The sequence below is a fragment of the Pseudorca crassidens genome, chromosome X, assembly GCF_039906515.1.
Source record: "Pseudorca crassidens isolate mPseCra1 chromosome X, mPseCra1.hap1, whole genome shotgun sequence".
NCBI lineage: Eukaryota > Metazoa > Chordata > Mammalia > Artiodactyla > Delphinidae > Pseudorca > Pseudorca crassidens.
The window spans coordinates 30,011,707-30,032,225 of NC_090317.1; the positions used below are offsets into that span (position 1 = coordinate 30,011,707).

General features: G+C 45.0%; 1 protein-coding gene across 1 annotated transcript; it reads right to left on the reverse strand.

The window, feature by feature from the left end:
- Nucleotides 1–7,200: 7,200 nt before the first annotated feature.
- Nucleotides 7,201–10,106, reverse strand: SLC25A5 (solute carrier family 25 member 5). The gene is made up of 4 exons (XM_067722444.1): nucleotides 9,911–10,106; nucleotides 8,387–8,873; nucleotides 8,015–8,155; nucleotides 7,201–7,620 (listed from the first exon to the last, which is right to left on the reverse strand). Exons 1-4 carry the CDS (start codon nucleotides 10,019–10,021, stop codon nucleotides 7,463–7,465), a joined length of 897 nt encoding a protein of 298 aa, XP_067578545.1. The 5' UTR covers nucleotides 10,022–10,106; the 3' UTR covers nucleotides 7,201–7,462.
- Between the last annotated feature and the right edge of the window lie 10,413 nt (nucleotides 10,107–20,519).

Sequence of the window (20,519 nt, forward strand, 5' to 3'; positions counted from 1 at the left end):
GTTTGGAACAGTTCCTCAGAGCTCTCTAAGCTGTCTGAGAGGCAGTCTCCCCGGGTGCAGTCCTCAGTAAGGTCCCCGAATAAAACATAACTCACGACTTTTAGGTTGAGCGTTTTTCTGTAGTCCACATAATAGTACAGCAAAGCTCAGAAATATGAACGTGAATGCCTGGTGAGGGAATGGCAAGCAGCTTGGTTTGGGACTTTGGAGCATGAGTGGAAGTAGCAGGACAAGAGGCACAAGTTATTGTCTCTCCATAGCTGGTGCAATCAGCTAAAATAGACCAACGCCCGGGTGTCAGCATTTTGCTGAGACGCCCCCTCCCAACCCCTAACCCTGGCAAGAGGTGAGGGGGCGCCAAACACCACGTGGTCATGTGGTTGTGTTAGTTAGGTTGGGCCTTACCCAATGGCTCAATAACCCAATAACCCCAGCCTCAGGCAAATAACATTAGACGGGCGCTTGCTCAGTGCCTCCTTTTAAAAGGAGGGTCTGGGGGCTTCTCTGGTGGCGCAGTGGTTAAGAATCCGCCTGCCAGTGCAGGCGACATGGGTTTGAGCCCTGATCCGGGAAGATCCCACGTGCCATGGAGCGACTAAGCCCATGAGCCACAACCACTGAGCTTATGTGCCACAACTACTGAGCCCGTGTGCAACAACTACTAAAGCCTGCGCGCCTAGAGCCTGTGCTCCGCAACAAGAAAAGCCCGCGCACCCCACAAAGAGTAGCCCCCGCTCACCGCAACTAGAGAAAGCCCGTGCACAGCAACGAAGACCCAACACAGCCAAAAATGAAATAAATAAAATAAATAAATTTAAAAGGAGGGTCTCTCCTGAAAAGCTTGGGAAACTTGAATAAAATCAAATGTAGCTTTAGGTTCAAGTAATTATTCTTAAACAATAATTGTTAAATTGGCTGGAAGAGTAAATAACCCATACTCTAAAAATGAACTCTGTAAACAGTGCTTCGGTTATTACAATTTCTATTTAATTGAATATTTGTCAGGTGGATTTTGTCTGTTGTTGAAACTAGCCAGCTTTCATATTTTAATATATTTCATGACTGAAAATAAGTAGTTGGACAGGATAGCCTTGAAGTTCTCTTTGAAAGTCAAGGACAGCTCAGAGTACGTTACCTCACCTCTTTAAGCCTCAGTTTCATCAGCTGTAAAATGGAGCTAATAACAATACCTACCTCTCAGGGCTGCTGAGAGGGCCAGGAGAGTTAATCCATGCAAAGTGCTTGGCACAACATTGGCATATAGGAGGTCAAAATAATTAGCTATGATCCTGATTCTGTAGTTTTAGAGAAATCATGGTATTTGGTTGTATTGATTGTTTAATCAGCAGAAGCAGGCTTAACAATCCAATACGTCTAGATCTAGAAATTCTGAAAAGGGCCACAGTCCTCGGTAGAAGACTTAAGAAATGATATTGTATCTGATTCTGTAAAAATATTTATATATGTGTGTGTGTATAACTGAATCACTTTACTGTACACCTGAAACTAACAGAACATTGTAAATCAACTACATTTGAATACAATTTTTTTAAAAAAGAAACCAAATGGTATTGTAACCCAAACAAGAAAAGTTGATTCCCAATCTTCCTGGCGGACAAAATGAGGCACTAACCCATGATGAGGTGTGATGTGACCCAAGACAGACAGAAACATGGAGCTGAAGTGGGATTACAATTTCAATGGCCAAACTCGCAGCTTTTAAATCCTAATTGGCAAACAGCATGCTTTTACCCAGAAGTGCAAGCACTTTTACCCCCTGACCTTCACTTCTAGGGTAAGCCCACTACAAGGCTCAATCTTTGTAACAAAGGGACTCCTGATTCCTGAACTTAATTGCAAAAGTGAAAGGATACCTTTTGCTTCCAAAGGTCTTGGTGTGTTGCCTCTCCCCAGCAGCTTCTTTCCCTAGGGAGTCACATCATAGACTTGGGTAATCAGGCTGGGACCTCATGGATTCCTTGAAATACTACAAGAGCAAAGGGAACCCCGGTGATCCCATAGTGCCCCTGGGCCAGCAGGGCAGTGGGGTCTGGGTATGAGGCAGGATGGATTTATTTTTGGCCTTTGCTCCCTTGAATAGTCAGTGTTGTAAAATAAGTGCTCTAACTTAGAGTTCAGGATTACCACTATAACCACGTTTCCATTCAGTCCACTCCAAGTGTCCTTTTCTTTCTTTACAACCTTTGCTTTGTTCGTGTGTGTGTGTGTGTGTGTGTGTGTGTGTGATTCACTGTCTATAGGACATGTGGCATTTTCTTGAGACTGTTTCAGAAATCTGTAGGTCAGGGATAAATCCATTACATCAGTCTCCCATGAATGAAACAAAAATCATTTAAAGAATTCCAATAAAACAATAACAGTCATAATAATAGCAAAACTGTGTAAAGCGGGTGCCCACATTGTTCTAAGAACTTTACACATATTAACCTTGCTAATCTTCACACTATTCCTATGAGGTAGGTACTGTTGTTATCCACGAATGGCAGATGGGGAAACTGAGGCACAAAGCAGTTAAGTAAAAATTGGATAGCTGTCGGGAAGTCCCTGGAAGTCCAGTGGTTAGCAGTCTGTGCTTCTACTGCAGGGGGCACGGGTTCGATCCCTGGTCGGGGAACTAAGATCCTGCATGCTGAGTGGTAAGGCCAAAAAAAAAAAAAAATTGCACAGCTGTCAAGTGAGAAAGTTTGGTATTTGAAAATGAGACCTCTAGTCCAAAAGAGTCTCATGAGCGAGTCCTGAGTGGGAAGATGGGGAGCAGTGGGGAGCCCAGGTGACAAGGAAGTCCCAGACCTGGGTGACGCCTCTGCCTGACGTACAGGGCTGCCTCCAAATTCCTTTATCTATTCCAGTTCCGTCAGCAGGAGTAGATGCAGGTTTTGTGGGGATATCAGTTTATATAGTTATATATAATCTGGGTGCCCTCTTTTAAAAAACACAAACATATCTTTTGAACATTTTACAAAACCAGATGACCAAATGAATATATTGCCACGGTGCCTCCCAGGGCGGGAAAGGGGCCCGTGCAAGGGGGCGGCTCCGAGGCTGAAGCATCGTTAGGTTCGCGGCATGTCTCTCTCTGCCATGACAGAGTACGTTTGCCCCTCACCCAGCAGGGCATTGGAAGCTCATTTAGACGGAAGACTTGCCCTTTTCACTCCCAAACACGAGGCCCTCGGAAGTTGATCTGTCGAGAGTGGTCTAGCACAGACTTTGCCCTGGTTATGTCTTTATGGCCACAACTATCTCCGCTGTGGGAGTGAAAACATTAGAGACGGTGAAACATGTTGGGAGATTAGATCCCACAAGTTCCCTTAAATCTCAACAGTGCTAAATTTCCTCCCTGCATTACAAAAGTCACACAAGGAAATGAAATCCCAGGATGGACGTTCACCATCAAAATGAGACCCCTCTTCGACTGACAGCCATGGAGAAACCATGGATTAATACTGTTTTCATGTCACTCAGTTGTGTCTCCGAAGAGGGAACAGTGAAAATACTGCCCAGTCTGTCACTTGAACATTGTTTATATTTGTTGCCGGGATACCAAAGGCTCTTTTAAGCCTTTGGCTAAGAAGAACACCATGCATCTGAACTTGTTCACCTGCACTTAAAGCAAATGGCTGAAATGATGGGCAAGCTCCTCCAAACATTTTGAGTGGACCGCAAGGCATTTTTGTGTGTGTCCAGAAACTGTAGCATCCAATATTTGTTGTTCCAATAAATGTCCACCTGCATACCGAAGTGCACATTACACATAATAAAATGAGGCTCTGAAAAGACCGAAGTTAATTATTTTGAGGTAAATCAGACCACCTTTGACCCAAACTCTGAGCTGTAATTTTGTTTCTCAGCTTCTTGGTCCTGAAATTAATGTAAATCTTTACATTCGTAATTTTATTTGCCAACGCCAACCCACCCACACAGTCTGCAAATGACTGTTCTGAGTCAGAGACTATGCACTTAACGACTGTGTTAGATATTTTAAAATGTTCTCTGGAAGGATTCAATCACCTAATCCCAGTCCTTTCTCAGATTCTGCTTTATGTAAAAATGATGGACCCAGAGAACATCTAAACTGGAAGGACTTTAGAGGAGAAATTAAGGTTGTGATGTGAAAAGTGACTTGCCCCCGGGTCACTCAGCGACCAAAGCTAAAAGCGCAAAGGAAAGTACTGGCGTCCTTTTAAGGTTTTAATAAAGGGTCACACTTAGAAATCCTTGCTCAGAGTCCAGAAGCTACCCTTTCCCTACCCTCCTGCCTCTGACAGCGTCTGTGAGTCCTGATGCCCACAGTCTGACACCGGTCTAAACGAATCATGCCATTTTGAATCCAAGCAGTCAGAATATGATTCAGATAAAAACAAATCAGCTACTCTTACAACAAGATGCATTACATTTTTTTTTGGATGGATAGACAAGAAACTGTTCATAATGGTTACTTTTGAGGAGGGGGATTAGGGATGGGAGAGGGAGGACAGGGAAATGTTTGCTTTTCATTTTATATCTTTTTTTTACTGTTCAACTTTGATGACCATGTACAGATACTGTGTTGAAAACCTAAAAAACAAATTAGAAATACTATGCTCACAAACTTCACAGGAGAAATGCAATTTACCACAGGAACACGGACGCTTGAAAACCTAGCATCCGGTACAACAATACTTTAAGATTTTTTCTACTGAAGTGTCCATAATGGCAGAGAAGGCTGAAAGGTTTCCCCCTGGGGTCTGAGGGCAGTGCCAGAAATGGTCCTCTATACACAAGAACTCTCTTTGCCCCTTTAAAACACATTCAAATTGTGCAATAGACTCTCTAACATATCCGCATCTCTTTTAATACAAAAATAATGGCTTAAATGACTTACCATCCACGACAACTGCCCCTGTGGGGAGACACCCCTGGTTTCTTTCTCCAGCGGTTGGAGCACCCGGAGCACACTGCCTTCAGTGACTGGGCGGAGTGGCCCCTGGAATGGGGAGCACGGCTGTGTGCGAGCTGACCTGTATTCTGGCTCTCTCACCTGGAATCAGGCTTCACGGATGCTGTTAGGCTTTGAATAGTAACAAAACAACGGCATAAATTAGGGGGTTGCTAAGATTGTGTACCATCAATGTTCGCATGAGCATAATGGACATAATGAATTCTATAGCACTATCCTGCACAGCTTGGAGAGATTAAAACCACTTTGTCTTTAAATTAAATTTCAAAAATCATTGAACAACAAGAATAGAAAGAGAGGAAAAAAAACACCTCATCTGTCAGCCACCCAATTGTAGGAAGCGCCACTTCTTTCTTTCTGATCATTAATGCTCGGTCCTAGGTTTATTTTAATAGCTGCCAGCTCAGTGAGTCCACATCTATTGTAATAACCATAAAGGGGGCTTGGGTTCTCTTGTATTGTGGTTTGCAGCCCTAAGTGGAGAGCCTCTTATCCCCTTTCAGGAACAAATTCTCTGAAAAAGACCTAAGCTGAAGTTTATTTTATATAAATTCTGCAAAAAATAGTACGTGTAGGCTGTTGCAGAGAAAGAAAAGTGGATTTGAATTCATTTTTAAGTAGTTCTCTGCTTGGGCAGATCTTCATTCAACAAAATGGATGTCTGATTATGAAAAAGTCACATGAGTGCTTACTAGATGCCGGGCGCCATATTGATTGCTCTACACGCTTTACGTTACTTAACCCTCACTCCCAACACCCCTAGGCAATATGGCTGGCACTATTAAATCCCCACTTTACAGATGAGGAAACTGAGACCCAGGATAAGTGACTCGCCCAAGGCCATACAGCTAAATAAGCAGCAAAGCCAGGATTCAAATCCAGGTACTTCCGATTCTGGAGTCCCTGAAATCTTAACTGTCTCATAATGATTATCACAGTTACCATTTACAGTGTTTATTATGTAGATGCTTTGCATAAATTATGCTTTGCATAAATTATGCTTTGCATAAATTCTTTAATCCTTGAAACAACCCTCGGAGGCAGGCATTATTATTCTCATTTTATAGATGAGGAAAACTGGGGCTGAGAGAAATTAAATAACTTACCCAACAGCAGAGCAAGTGGCAGAATCCAGGCCTGATGCCAGTAGAGTCCTGGGTTTTTCTAACAACTTTATTACCACACCTTTTACACGTAAACACTATATATTTAAGGTATACAACTTGACGATTCGATATGTATACATTGTGAAGAGTTCTCAACAACTAACCTATACTACAATTAAGGTGCTTGGCCGGGGGACACATAACAAACTCTACGATCCCCTGGGCACCAACGCCTGTGATGCAGACCGTCTGTGAGTGGCACTTAAACATGCCAGCGTGCGAGATGTTCCTCAGGAATGTTTTACCTGTGCACATGGACCACCGATCCTATCACTTTCTACTTTGAAATGTTGTGGCTTCACAGCCACGGTGCTTTATTCTTCATATAAATCTCGTGTTACAGGTAAGATCCACTGGATTTCTGAGGCCTTATCAAGAGCTACAGAAATTGCAGACACTCTCACGTGGATCCCAAGTAAGGGTTTATCCAAAAAAAACAAATGTCGTCCATCGACCAGGCTTATTTTCATGTTAGGCAAGATGCAGATGCTCCCTTTTCTCTTTGTAAAATGAGTTTTGAGGTCGTGGCAGCTCTCTCCATAATCGTTAACAGCACTGCCATCTCAGCACCGGGTAACTGTGCCAGCTCTAATCCTCTGCTTGAACAGGATTAAATTAAAATGACTTGAGACAGGTGAAGATAGATGAGGGAAGGCAACTGGACAAAAGTTGCTAGCTGTTACCACCTTATATTTTACAATACTTCTGTTGAAATGAGGTGAAATTCATAGAACCACCATTCTAAAGTGAACAGTTCAGCTTATATTTCTTGATTAATAACCACAAGATAGGAAAGGTGGGTACATAGTACTTTTTAGAGAAAGCTCATCAGCTATGACTGTCCACGGGCAATGGACCAATGGTTTTTTGGATGCTTTGGGTCTGAATTTCACTTTGCTGATGTATTGGGAATGCTGATGGGTCACATGACCGAGCTATTCTTCGCTAAGTAGAAGAAAGCGCTTCACCTCAGGAGATACTGTAGCATTTATTAAACAGGTAGCATTTTACTCAAACACAGCACTTACTGAATTATAAAATGTACTTTTACATGAAAATAAACCACAAACAAAATTATATTTCAGGTATTTTTTATTTCTTCAAATTTGTTATTTCATCAGGAGTGACTAAAATAAAAAACATAATTGTGTCCCATCATCGTCAATGGAAATGGCTTTAAGAGAAAACTGGTCAGGTGTATATTATTGCTTCCCATTTTCAACCGGTAAATAGTTGCCATTGATAAATAGACAGCCGACAGTCTGTCAGGAATGCTCAAGATATGTTACATAATACAACATGCCTGTTCACAGAAGAAGAAAAACTAGGAAATAACTTATGTGAACTTCTTGATTTCATCATACAAGACAAGCACAAAAGCACCACCCATGCCTCTGAGGACATTGGACCACGCGCCCTTGAAAAAGGCTTTGGCTCCTTCGTCACGAGCAATCTTCCTCCAGCAGTCAAGTGTGCCTGTGTACATGATATCCGCTGCAAAGGACAAAGACAAGGAGCTGGTGACCTGAGGCTGATGAAATATCCTTAGGTTTAACTAGACTAAACCAGAGCCCCACCTCTAAGAGCTAATGTCAGTTTTTAAAAATCCAACACTGACACATTAGTGTGGGCAACACTGAAATCTTAATCTGGTGGCTAGAGAACCACAGGGATATGTAGACTACCCGCTGGTCTTAACCTCTAATACCATGGATGCCTCTTGGGCATAAGCACCCAAAGGGCCCACTCAAAGGCAACTGTGCAGTAGACACAGACCAACCAACCCCATCTGCGATCTCAACAGACTGCCATTTTCAAAGACAGGCACGGCTAGTTTGTGCCCCTGCTCCATGCCCACATCTTCGTCTTCTGCTCAAGCGGAACTTACTTCCTTTGCGCCCTGACTGCATCATCATGCGGCGACGCACTGTGTCAAACGGATAGGAAGTCAACCCAGCAACCGCTGTGACGGACTGTGCGATCATCCAGCTGATGAAGATATGCGTATTCTTGGGATCTGGAAGCATTCCTGAGGATAGAAAAGAGACACTTTGACCAGAAAGCAGAGTCCTCCTGACTTGTTGTCTGCCACATCCCCTCATCCCCAACATCTCATCTGTACACAAAGGGCTGTACTGGGTGACCGTGGCTTCCATCGGCAATTACAAAGAAATCTCTGGCTCCTGGAAAATTAGGATGGCACAACGATCTTATAAATGATCTCACGAGAACACAGTTTTGAAGCACACAGCAAACTTACCCTTCGCAGTGTCATAGATACCGAAGTAGGCAGCTCGGTAGATGATAATACCCTGCACAGACACGTTAAAGCCTTGGTACAGGCCCTTAATCCCATCAGATTTGTAGATCTTAACCAGGCAGTCACCAAGGCCTCTGAATTCCCTTTCAGCTCCAGCTTTGCCCACGTCGGCTGCTAGACGAGTACGGGCAAAGTCAAGAGGGTACACAAAACACAACGATGTGGCCCCGGCGGCGCCACCTGATGCCAGATTCCCTGCGAAGTAGCGCCAAAACTGGGTCCTCTTGTCCACACCACCCAGGAAGATCTGCTTGTATTTATCTTTGAAGGCAAAGTTGAGAGCCTGGGTGGGGAAGTATCTGATGACATTGGCCAGGTTACCACGCCAGAAGGACAGGACTCCCTGCTCCTTGGGGATACGAACCACGCAGTCTATGATGCCCTTGTATTGCTTATCTGCAGTGATTTGCTTGCTGGCATGCTGCACCTGACAGATAAGGAGGAGGCCAACAGGGAGAGTTATAACCATGGAGAAGGGAAAAGCGAGGAGAATATATCATCTCAATAGACACCCTTAAAGGTTAGCTGGCTCCCACTTTCCCCAAATCTAGTCTTCTATGTCACACAGGCTGGACGCCCCCCAAACCTCTGACGCTGTCACAGGTGGAAGAGGTGATCTGCACCCTTAGAAGCATTAAGCCTCCATCCCTTTGGATGGGGAGGAGGCACCCTCAAGCGGACCCGTGACCTTTAAGCCTCGGAGAAAAGTCATTACCTCAGACCCAGGTTCAGAAGCATCAGGGCGAGGCCCACGTCGGGCGCAATCACCTTGGTGACCGTGGCCTACGCCTCAGGGTCCCCGGAGCGGCTTCCCTCCCGCTCTGGCCCCCCTCCTCTCCTGGAGGTGACCCGTGGGCCACCACCCCTACGCCCGTGCAGGCGCGCCCTCTAGAGCCGGAGCGGGAGAGCGCGCCGCGCAGGACGCCAGGCCGCGGGGACGCGCCGGCGGCTGCGCGGGGGAGGACGCAGAAGGGACACGCGCTTCCCTGCGCCGGCTTCCGGCCCGGCTAGGTCAGAGCGCGGCGGCCGGCTGTGAGGCAGCTCCACCGGCCGCACGGCCTCCACGGGGCTGCTATCTCCTTGCCGCGACCTTGAGGTCTTCGGTAAGGGCAGGTGTCCCTCTTTTCAGTGCCGGCTTTCAGGCTTAGCCCTTGACCTCAAGGCCCGGGAGCCAGTCACCCCCGGGCTGTCCCATCCGAATTCGCTGCCTCCGGGATGCCCAGGCCCTGGGCTTCCTCCCCCGACCCTCCGCCCCTGACCCTTTCCTAGATCCTGAACTTCAGATCACTAAAGCATCTCCCTCAAGTCTGCCTTTTGGTCCGACCCTGCGGCCACCCCTGCTCCCACGCTGCCACTTCCCTGGACTGGTCCAGAGGGTTCGTTCTCCCCAGGCCCTGGGGCACCGCTTCCCGCGCGACCCCCTCCCCCCACTTCCTGGTCGGGCTCTCCGATTCCGGGACGTACCTGCAGCAGCAGCTTGACCCGCTCGATGGGCGCTACGGCGGTCTTGGAGATGGCCGCGGCCACTCCACCTGCCAGGAAGTCCTTGGCGAAGGACACGGCGGCATCTGTCATGTTGGAAGGAAAGAGGAGGCGGGCGACTGCGGGAACAGTAAGAAACCGGCGTGGACTCCGAGGCTCTGGGGCGGAGCGAAGCAAATGGCCGATTTATATAGGGGAGGCCGGCGCCCGGGCGGCCGGCGACGGGGGCGGGTGCCGGGGCCGCTGAGTGGCTCAGCGCGCGGAGGGAGGAGCCATGGAGTCGGGCACCGGCCGCCCTCCGCGTCTACCCGGTTCGCCCGCAGCGCCTGACCCGGCCCGAGGAAGGGGCGGCCCCAGAGAGTACCCGGCCCGGACGCGGGACCCTGGGGGAGGCCTGGGGGCGCGGAGGGAGGGGAGGTCACGACGTGCCTGGTCAAGGGTGAGGCGCGATATTTAAGGGGACTCCAAAGAACAAACACCCCCCTCCCAAACTTGGTAGTCAAGATAAATAATATTTAATGCAATATTTTAAAGAAAGATTCGTGTAGACAAAGTATGGCGCTCTGGCCGGTCGCCTGTTTTTGTAAATAAAGTTTACTTGGAGCCCCAGGGCTGGAATGAGGGTGAGGCAAGTGAGGCAGGACCCTACAAGTGCAAGATGGGAGCCTGTCTTTATTATAAATTTCGAAACGTTGTTCATCATGGATTTTTGTATTCCTTTTGATATTTTAAAATAGTGCATTAAAATAATCATTCGTCTTGATTACTGAGTTGTTTAGCGCCCGCTTACATTTGGTACCAAGGCAAGTGCCTCACTGTCCTCACCCTAGACCTAGCACTGCCCTGGAGCTTGACGGGTGACGCTAGAGGAAACTGGGGAACAGCAGAGCTGGGACACCGTCAGCGTGCCCCAGACCCCGATTTGCAAATGCAGTTTAACAGAGATCTTGCCGGGAATTGGCAGAGGAGAGTCCAAAGAACTCGGGAGTGGGTGGGGAAATTATTTTAGCCAGAAGCCAAAGATGGAGGTTGTACCGTTAAGGTTAAGAGGTTGTGTGAATTAGACTGGTATCTGGGTGCCTGGACCCCAGGTAACGTGCTCTTGAATTGAGTAGATTCCTGAACTCCAGAAAAGTTTAGAGGAATCAATAGAACTAGATTGACACCCATTGTGTCAAGGGACAAGTGCTTACTGAGTCCCTTAATCTCTGCACTGGGGGAGCATTTGCCACACATGTCCTTGAAAACTTACTTGTTAGCTTGAGTACACTCCCTCAGATTCAGAACAGGAGCTGAGAGTGTCATCACAAATCCTATGTAAGTAATCACAACCATGTTTATAAAAGTAAGGATAACTGTTGAAAACTCCAACTGCAGCTGAGCCCTAGGTACCCAGCACACTGAAAACATAGGTGGCATACCCCTCACTTTACTTTCTTGCCCTCTCCCACCTTCTCCAGATCTGCCCGTTAAAGGACCCAATTCTAGGATTCCTCCAGGAATGTCAGGTCCTTCCTCTAAGTATACTTTGCAATTCCTTAGTCTTCCCAAGAACCCCAGCAATCCGAAGTGTTGAGCACACACAGCAAGTTTTCAAAGAAGTGAAATTTTCACTCCAGCTTTGTTGATCCTGGGGGCTATCTTTGACCTGTATTCTCGAGAGGCCGCTAGGCTCTTGTTAGCTGATTATAATAGAAATGCAGCTGGATACAGAAATGACCTTGCTGTGCAATTTCAGTGACAGAGTGTGTTCTCTGAAAGCGGTAGCCAATCCTCTACCTCTACTGGTGAGAGAATGAACAGCTAAAACAAAAAGTCTCTGGAGCATTTTGTTTAGAGGGAGGTGGGTTTTAGAATGCATTTCAAAATACAGTTCAAAACCTTTCTAGTCTGAACTCTTGACATTCTGATGAATGCATTTTTATTCAAATATTAATTACTCTGACCCACCTTACCATCACTTATGTACCTTTTTCTACCTTTCATTGGCCACATCTGCTACCCTTTGAGCATGATGTCCCTACCATATTCTAGTCCAAAGCTCTTTTACTGTTTCAAGCATCTCCACATTTATTGTTCTGTTAGATTTCTCTCTCTCCACAAAAAGATGATCAAATAACTACATAGAACTTGTCCCTTTTCAGTCTTTGGGTGCTTAAGTATAGTTTTACTGAAGATGAAATACATTTAAAAGCGAGTCCATGTCATGACTCGGTATTTTGCTAAATCTACTGTGAGCTGGAGCTCTCCTGGTTGCCAATGACCAGGGGTACCTCAAGGAGTCAGATGTTCTCAAAAGTGTCAAGGTCATGAAAGACAAAGACTGAGGAACTGTCACAGATTAAAGGAGCCTAAGGAGAATGACAGGTTAATGCAATGTGTGATCCTGGATTGGATCCTGGACCAGAAAAAGGACATTGATGGTACTATTGAAATTTGGATACATATCTGTATATTAGTTAATAATAGTCTACCAATAGTACTTTTAGTTATAGTAGTTATGTAAGATGTTAACATTTGGAGCAGCTGAGTGAAGGATACATGGAAATTCTTTATACTGGTTTTTTGGGGGCAACATTTTTATTTCTGAAAGTTAAAAAAATGAAAACGTCAAAAGAAAAAAAAAGGAAAAAAAAATAAAGAAACCAGTAGCAAAAGTCCAGGAAAACAGAGACTAATGTCAATGATAATGATGTTGATAATGATATATGGCTAGTCAATTCATCAAAAACAAATGCCTCCAGTGAGACATAGTGGGAGCTCTGTGTTAGTAACTATTGTGTTCTGGAAGTTGTGTAGAATACATGTATAATTAAGAAAGAGAAACTAAAGCTAAGGCAGTGCCTAGTAACTCTCAGAAAAAACAAGGAAGAGGATCAGAAATGATACTTAAGGCCTCAGTTATCTGTGTACTAACACACCCAGAGTATGGGTAATAAAGTGAATGTAAAATGTCAATACAAGCAAGAAAACACAATTTGATAGGTATTGTTCAAACTTGATGGAATGGGACTTCTGACTGGCATCAGGAAAAGGAAGGGTAAACCTGGTTCAGAGAGATACCATATAGAAGGAGAACAATTCATTGGTGGGAGGGTGAAAAGCATTCCATGAAAATGAAAGGGAGAGATGAAAGTGATTGTCATTATGGAAGCATATCTAGAGATTGCCTAGATAGATAAAAGCTATGAATAGTACTTCATAAAGCCATCACCTAGACTAGAAATGTTGATCAGGGACAAACCATCTGAATATCTGCTGTAGGTTTCATTATTCTGATAGCAACACACTGGATAAATTCTTTACTCTCTTGCTGATAATTACAGTTCTCAGAACACTGAAGAAGCAATGAGGTAACTTGCTAAACTAGGCTTAATCCTGATAATAAATAAGGAAGATCTGGTTAGCAAAGTAAAAGTGACAAGAATCTGAGGGAAACTGACCAAGACTGACTGGTCTGGATCTGTCAAACCAAAGAATGCTCGGCATAGTCAGATAGGTTAAGTAACCTGTGGAGTGTGTGTGTCAGACTTCAGAAGGATCAGAGAAAAGATAAATATGATCTCGTGGCCAAGTTCCAAACAGAAAGATAGCTCAGGAGGGTGAGAGATTCCCAAGGTAAAATTCAGACCTGTACAATTTGGAAAAATTCCAATGAGAAATTAAAAAGGGAGATATATCTAATCAATTAAATGCCCTTCCAGGTTATCCTCTGATGAGCTCAGATTTTGAAAGTACATATATAGATGACACAGTGAGGGCTAGGCTTCCAAGGACAAAGACCAAAGAGTATCACAAACCTCTAGGAACTGAGTCAGAAGGGCTAAAGTCCAGCATAAACACAGGCTTATAAAATGGAAAGGACCACAATAAAGGTTTCTAATGCTCTATTTAGTGCAGGACATTTAAGGATAAGGAGCTAGAGCATGTGTGAAAAAGAACTGAGGGTCTTACTTGACTGTGAGTTGGCAACGCCAGAAAATGCTAATGAGTCTTGAGTTGGGTCAGGATGATGGTCATCAACAGATCAGGGGACTTTTAGTCCCATTTGGGCCTCTGCTGGTCCACCCATAGAGCTTTTTTTTTTTCCCCAAGTTTTAATTTTTTTTTTTTTTTTTGCGGTACGCGGGCCTCTCACCGCTGTGGCCTCTCCCGTTGCGGAGCACAGGCTCCGGACGCGCAGGCTCAGCGGCCATGGCTCACGGGCCCAGCCGCTCCGCGGCATGTGGGATCCTCCCAGACCGGGGCACGAACCCGTGTTCCCTGCATCGGCAGGCAGACTCCCAACCACTGCGCCACCAGGGAAGCCCCCAAGTTTTAATTTTTTAACTTTTTATTTTATATTGGAGTACAGTTGACTAACAATGTTGTGTTAGTTTCAAGTGTACAACAAAGTGATTCAGTTATATATATACATGTATCTATTCTTTTTCAAATTTTTTCCCAGTTAGGTTGTTACAGAATATTGAGCAGACTTCCTTGCGCTATACAGTAGGTCCTTGTTGGTTATCCATTTTATTTTATTGTATATATATTTTTAAACATCTTTATTGGAGTATAATTGCTTTACAATGGTGTGTTAGTTTCTGCTTTATAACAAAGTGAATCAGCTATACATATACATATATCCCCATATCTCCTCCCTCTTGCGTCTCCCTCCCACCCTCCCTATCCCACCCCTCTAGGTGGTCACAAAGCACCAAGCTGATCTCCCTGTGCTGTGTAGCTGCTTCCCACTAGCTAGCTATTTTACATTGGGTAGTGTATATATGTCAATGCTACTCTCTCACTTCGTCCCAGCTTACCCTTCCCCCTCCCCGTGTCCTCAAATCCATTCTCTGCCCATAGAGCTTTGTGCTTACTTCTGGATACCATGTTTAAGAGGACGTTAACAAACTGGAACATATTCAAAGAATGCAGTCAGGAAAGTGAAGTACCTGCAAATCATGTCATATGAGAAATGGCTGAATGAATGAGAGTGATTTAACTGGGAAAGAGCTTTGGGTGAAGGAGGGCCATCATGACTGTTTTGATAATTGAAGGGCTGTCAGGTGGAAGAGAAAAAGACATTCTATATGGAATCAACACCAGCTGGTAGAAGTGTCATAAAGGTAGACTTAAGCTGAACAAGAAATAACTTTCTAAAATACGAGCTGCTTGGGAATTCCCTGGCGGTCCAGTGGTTAGGACTCTGCGCTTTCTCTGCTGGGGCCCTGGGCTCAATCCCTGGTTGGGGAACCAAGATCCCGCAAGCCGCATGGTGTGGCAAAAAACCAAACCAAACCAAACAAAAGAGCGACTTAAAGGTGGAATGGGTTGCTTTACGATGTGGGGAACTTCTTGTCACTGGAAATGTTAAGAGTTGGGGTAAAATGGCCACTTGTTAGGGACACTGTAGACGAGATTGCTATGTTGGCTGGGAAGAGAGTTCTGCACCCGTCTAATTCTAAGATTCTGTGGCTCTATTCCTTTGTGTCTATAAGATTGAATGGATTGAGCTTCTGAGTTTGGGAATCTGGGACAAAGTAAGAGAGAGGTAATTTGGCCTAGTGGTCAAGAGGGTGGGCTCTGCAGCCAAACTGCTAGAGTTCAGATACTGGCTCTGCCACTTGCTGTCAGGCCTTGGGTAAGTTGCTTAACCCCTCCAGACTTCCATGACTTCAGGTATAAAATGGGAACGATAATGGTACCTGTACCTTGAAGGACTATAGGGACAATTAAATGAGATAATATATGCATAAACAGTCTAATACATAGTAAGCATTCAATACATGTTAGATTTTATTAATACTAAGAAAAATACTGGGCTTCCCTGGTGGCGCAGTGGTTAAGAATCCGCCTGCCAATGCAGGGGACACAGGTCCGAGCCCTGGTCCAGGAAGATCCCACATGCCACAGAGCAACTAAGCCCATGTGCCACAACTACTGAAGCCCACGCGCCTAGAGCCCGTGCTCTGCAACAAGAGAAGCTACTGCAATGAGAAACTCGCGCACCACAATGAAGAGTAGCCCCCGCTCGCCACAACTAGAGAAAGCCCATGCACAGCAACGAAGACCCAACGCAGTCAAAAATAAAATTAATTAATTTTTTAAAAAGCCCTATAAATATATATCTTAAAAAAAGAAAAATACTAACTTAGGTTGACTAACTCTGAGTTTTAATGAACAAATCACTCCATCCCTGCTTAAGTAGGGTGGTAAGCCAGTTCTCTATCCCAGGTAAGGACCCTACTTATAATCTGGTAACCATATCAGAGACCATTTAAGGAGGATTTGAGACTCTAAGAGATACCCCAGAAAAATCACTCACTTTTTAGACTGGGCTTGCATTTGCAGTGTGGAAGCCTGTAACATCACACTTGTGTTTGCAGTGTAATCATTGAGGGAAATTCCCTGGCGGTCTAGTGGTTAGGACTCCAGTGCTCTCACTGCCGAGGTCCTGGGTTCAATCTCTGGTCGGGGAACTAAGATCTAGCAAGACGCGTGGTGCAGCCAAAAACAAACAAGCAAAAACCAAAACAACAACAACAACAAAAAAAACCCCACACCAAACCAGTGTAATCACTGAGGAGAAAACAGTGCCCCTCGTTTGCTGGCCAATCTTCCTCTCTCTAGTCTCTCATTTCTATTTCAGCTTCTGGAACAATCTTGCTCACATCCGGTTTTCATCACATCACTGGTTTCCTCAAGAAACCAGTGACTACCTTTTGCTTAGTGGATCAATCCTAAACTCCTCAGCTTAGCATTTGAAGCCCCCCCGCCCCCCAATCAAGGACTTTGTTTCTGGCCCCTTTGGGCAGACTTAGAAAGCGTTTGATGGATTCCATCCCTGGTTAACTGCTTCAAACAAAACAAAATGTCGGTCTTATTGAGGTATAATTATATACAATGAAACTTACATAAAGTATAAAATTTGATACTTTTTTTTTTTTTTTTTGCGGTACGCGGGCCTCTCACTGCTGTGGCCTCTCCCGTTGCGGAGCACAGGCTCCGGACGCGCAGGCCCAGCGGCCATGGCTCACGGGCCCAGCCGCTCCGCGGCATGTGGGATCTTCCCGGATCGGGGCACGAACCCGCGTCCCCCCGCAATGGCAGGCGGACTCTCAACCACTGCGCCACCAGGAAAGCCCAAATTTGATACTTTTTAACATACATATACACCTATGAAACCATCACCACAGTTAAGATAGTGAACAGTATCCATCACCACACTAAATTATCTCTCGTCCCATTGTAATCCCTCCCCAAGCAACCACTAATCTGCTTTCTGTCACTATAGATTCGTTTGCATTTCCTAGAATTTCATATAAATGGAATCATATAGTATGGTACCCTTTTGGGGGGATGGGGACATCTGGCTTCTCTCACTTGATATATCAATGTATATACTCTGAGATTCATCTATGCTTTTTTTGTGTGTCAATAGTCAGTTCCTTTCTATTGCTAAGTAGCTCCATTGTATGGCCATATCACATTTTGTTTAGCCATTCATCACTTGATAGACCTTCGGGCCATTTCCACATTTTGCCTATTATGAATGACACTGCTATAAACATTCCTGTACAAGTTTTTGTGTAGACATATGTTTTCATTTCTCTGGGGTAGATACCTAGGAGTGGAATTGCTGGGTCATTTGGTAACTCTGTGTTAAAACAGTTGAGGAATGGCCAGACTGTTTTCCAAAATGATCCTACCATTTTACACTCCCAACAGCAGGGTACAAGATTTCCAGCTCCTCCACATCTTGAGGCCTTTCCTTAGCCACCATCTCCTCAGTGTCATTTCTTGTTGCTTCCCCCTCCCCCAGGAGTTTCTTTCCATCCACTTCTTTGGTTGTCTCCTTCGGTTGTCTCCTTCAGTCTCTTGGCTTAAAGGCTATCTACCTGCTGACCACACCCAACTTTCTACCTCCAGCCACCACTCCCTCCTGAACTACAGACTTGTCCTGTTCGACCAGGACAGTCCAGGTTTATGCCTATTACTCTGACACGATTATCAATAGTGTTCTGGTATACTAGTTTTCTATTGCTGCTGTAACAAATTATTACAAACTCAGTGGATTAAGCAACACAAATTTATTATCTTACAGTTTTGGAGGTCAGAAGTCTGACACAGGTCTTACTGGGCTAAAATCAAGGTGTCTGGCAGGACTGCAACCCTTTCTGAAGGCTCTAGGGGAGAGTCTGTTTCCTGGCTCATTCAGGTGGTTGGCTGAATTCAATTCCTTGTGGTTGTAGGACTGAAGTCCCCATTTCCTTGCTGACAGTCAGCTGAGAGTAATCCTCAGCTTCTAGAGGCCACCCCCATTTCTTGGCTCCTGGCCACCTTTGTCTTAAAAGCCAGCCAAGTCCTTCTCATGCCCCATTTCTTCTGCCTCTTTTTGCAACCTCAAGTCTCTCTTCCACCTTCCTCTTCCACTTTATCTGGGTCCACCCAGATAAGCCATGATAATTTCTCCATCTCAATATCCTTAACCTTAATCACGTCTGATAAGTCCCTTTTGCCATGTAAGGTAAATATTCACAGGTTCTTAGGGATTAGGGTGTGGACACCCTTGATGGAGGGGGCGTCATTATTCTGTCTACCACAACTGGTTTGGACAATTACATGAACAGCCTATGCTCCAGTCAACTGTCTACTTGACTTCTCTACTTGGATGTCTCATAGGCATTTCAAATTTAACATGTCCAAAAGAGAACTTTTAATTCCTTTCTCACCAAAACTCCGGCCCTCACCAGTCTTTCCCACCTTAGCAAATAGCAACATTATCTACCATTTTTTTTTAATCTTTTTTTTTTATCTACCTTTTTAATCAAGTCAAAAGCGAAAAACCTAGGTGCCATCCTTGATTTCTTTCTTTTATTCCCTATATTCAGTTGCTCAGCACATCCTGCTGAGTCCAAGCTCCAAAATATATCTTGAACCCATTCACTCCTCTCCATCCTTATTGCCACCATTCTAGTCCAAGCCATCATTTAAAAAAATTTTTTTTTAATTTTTTGTTTTTGGCTGCACTGCTTGTGGGATCTTAGTTCCCCGACCAGGGATTGAACCCGGGCCCACGGCAATGAAAGCACTGAGTCCTAACAACTGGACTGCCAGGGAATTCCCCATAAGCCATCATTTCTTACTTGGACTTTGTAATGGCCTCTTAACTGGTCTTCCCACTCATACTTCCCATCTATTATCCACACAGCAGAGAGATATTTTAAAAATGAAAATCAGATTATACAGCTTCTCTGCATAAAAACCTTCAATGACTCCCCACTGCATTTAGAATAAAATCTAACTTTTTACTAAGGGCCAAGTGGCCACATATGATTTGGCCTTCTCTCCAACCTCATGTCACCCATTCTCACTCACCACACTCTGGCTACGCTCACTTCTTTGCTGTTTACCAAGACTTTCCCATTACCGGTACCACTTTTGCATCTTCTGTACTCCCTGCCAAGATGTTCTTCTCCCTAGTTTTTTATGTGGTTGGTTCATTCTTATTTTTCAGATCTCATTTCAAATATCACCTCTCATAGTGGCTTTCCCTGGCTCCCTGATTTAAAATATTTCCTTTACTCCCCACATAATTCTCTGATAAAGCACCCTGTTTATTCCCCTCATAACATTACAACCTATACTTACCTAACTTGTTGATTAGTTTTTTATTGACTGCCACCTTCACTAGAACGTGGGCAAGGAACTTAGCTGCCTCATGTGCCACTGTGCCTGGAGTGCAAGCGGTCATTGAACGAATGCACGAAGCCAGTCTTCTCAGCTTATTCCAGATACCTTTTGCTTCCTTCCACCTCTGAGACACCACGTACACCCTTCCTTCAACCTTCAGCCTACTCTCCCTCCAACCTCCTCTTCACCAACTATTATCCTCTCACGTCCCTCAAAACTTAGTTCAAGACTCATTCCCTCCCAAACTGCCTGCTCTCACCTGTGATTATCCCTTTAATCATTGATTCACTAAGTTTATATGGAGCCCCTCGGTAATCTTGTAAACAGTTGCTGCTGCATTATCATGCCCTTGCTTGTATTTGCTTTGTAATTATAGTCACTTCATATGCATAGGTATGTTTTGTTCCTTAAGGCTATAAGTTACTCTTGGGTCAATATTGCATCACACAGGCTTCCCTGGTGGCGCAGTGGTTAAGAATCCACCTGCCAATGCAGGGGACACGGGTTCGAGCCCTGGTCTGGGAAGACCCCACATGTCGCGGAGCAACTAAGCCCGTACGCCACGACTACTGAGCCTGCGCTCTAGAGCCCACGAGCCACAACTACTGAAGCCTGCGTGCCTAGAGCCCGTGCTCCACAACAAGAGAAGCCACCGCAATGAGAAGCCCGCGCACTGCAACGAAGAGTAGCCCCTGCTGGTCGCAACTAGAAAAAGGCTGCGTGCAGCAACCAAGACCCAACGCAGCCATAAATAAATAAATAAATATATTAAAGAAATATATTGCATCACACATCTTTACAATCCTCCTGAAGTACTTAGCCCAGTTTTGTGGTGCCCACTGCCAGCCATAAGGCAGAAAAGCAGAACACTTCCTTCATACCCCTGAGAAAATGCAAAGAGCTGGAAGTTCAT

Coding starts and splice junctions, on each gene's coding strand:
- SLC25A5 (XM_067722444.1), bottom strand. CDS start 10,021: ATGACAGATGCCGCCGTGTCCTTCGCCAAGGACTTCCTGGCAGGTGGA. Junction 8,874..9,910: donor GGGTCAAGCTGCTGCTGCAG/GTACGTCCCGGA, acceptor CTTATCTGTCAG/GTGCAGCATGCCAGCAAGCA. Junction 7,621..8,014: donor GCAGTCAGGGCGCAAAGGAA/GTAAGTTCCGCT, acceptor TGTCCTTTGCAG/CGGATATCATGTACACAGGC.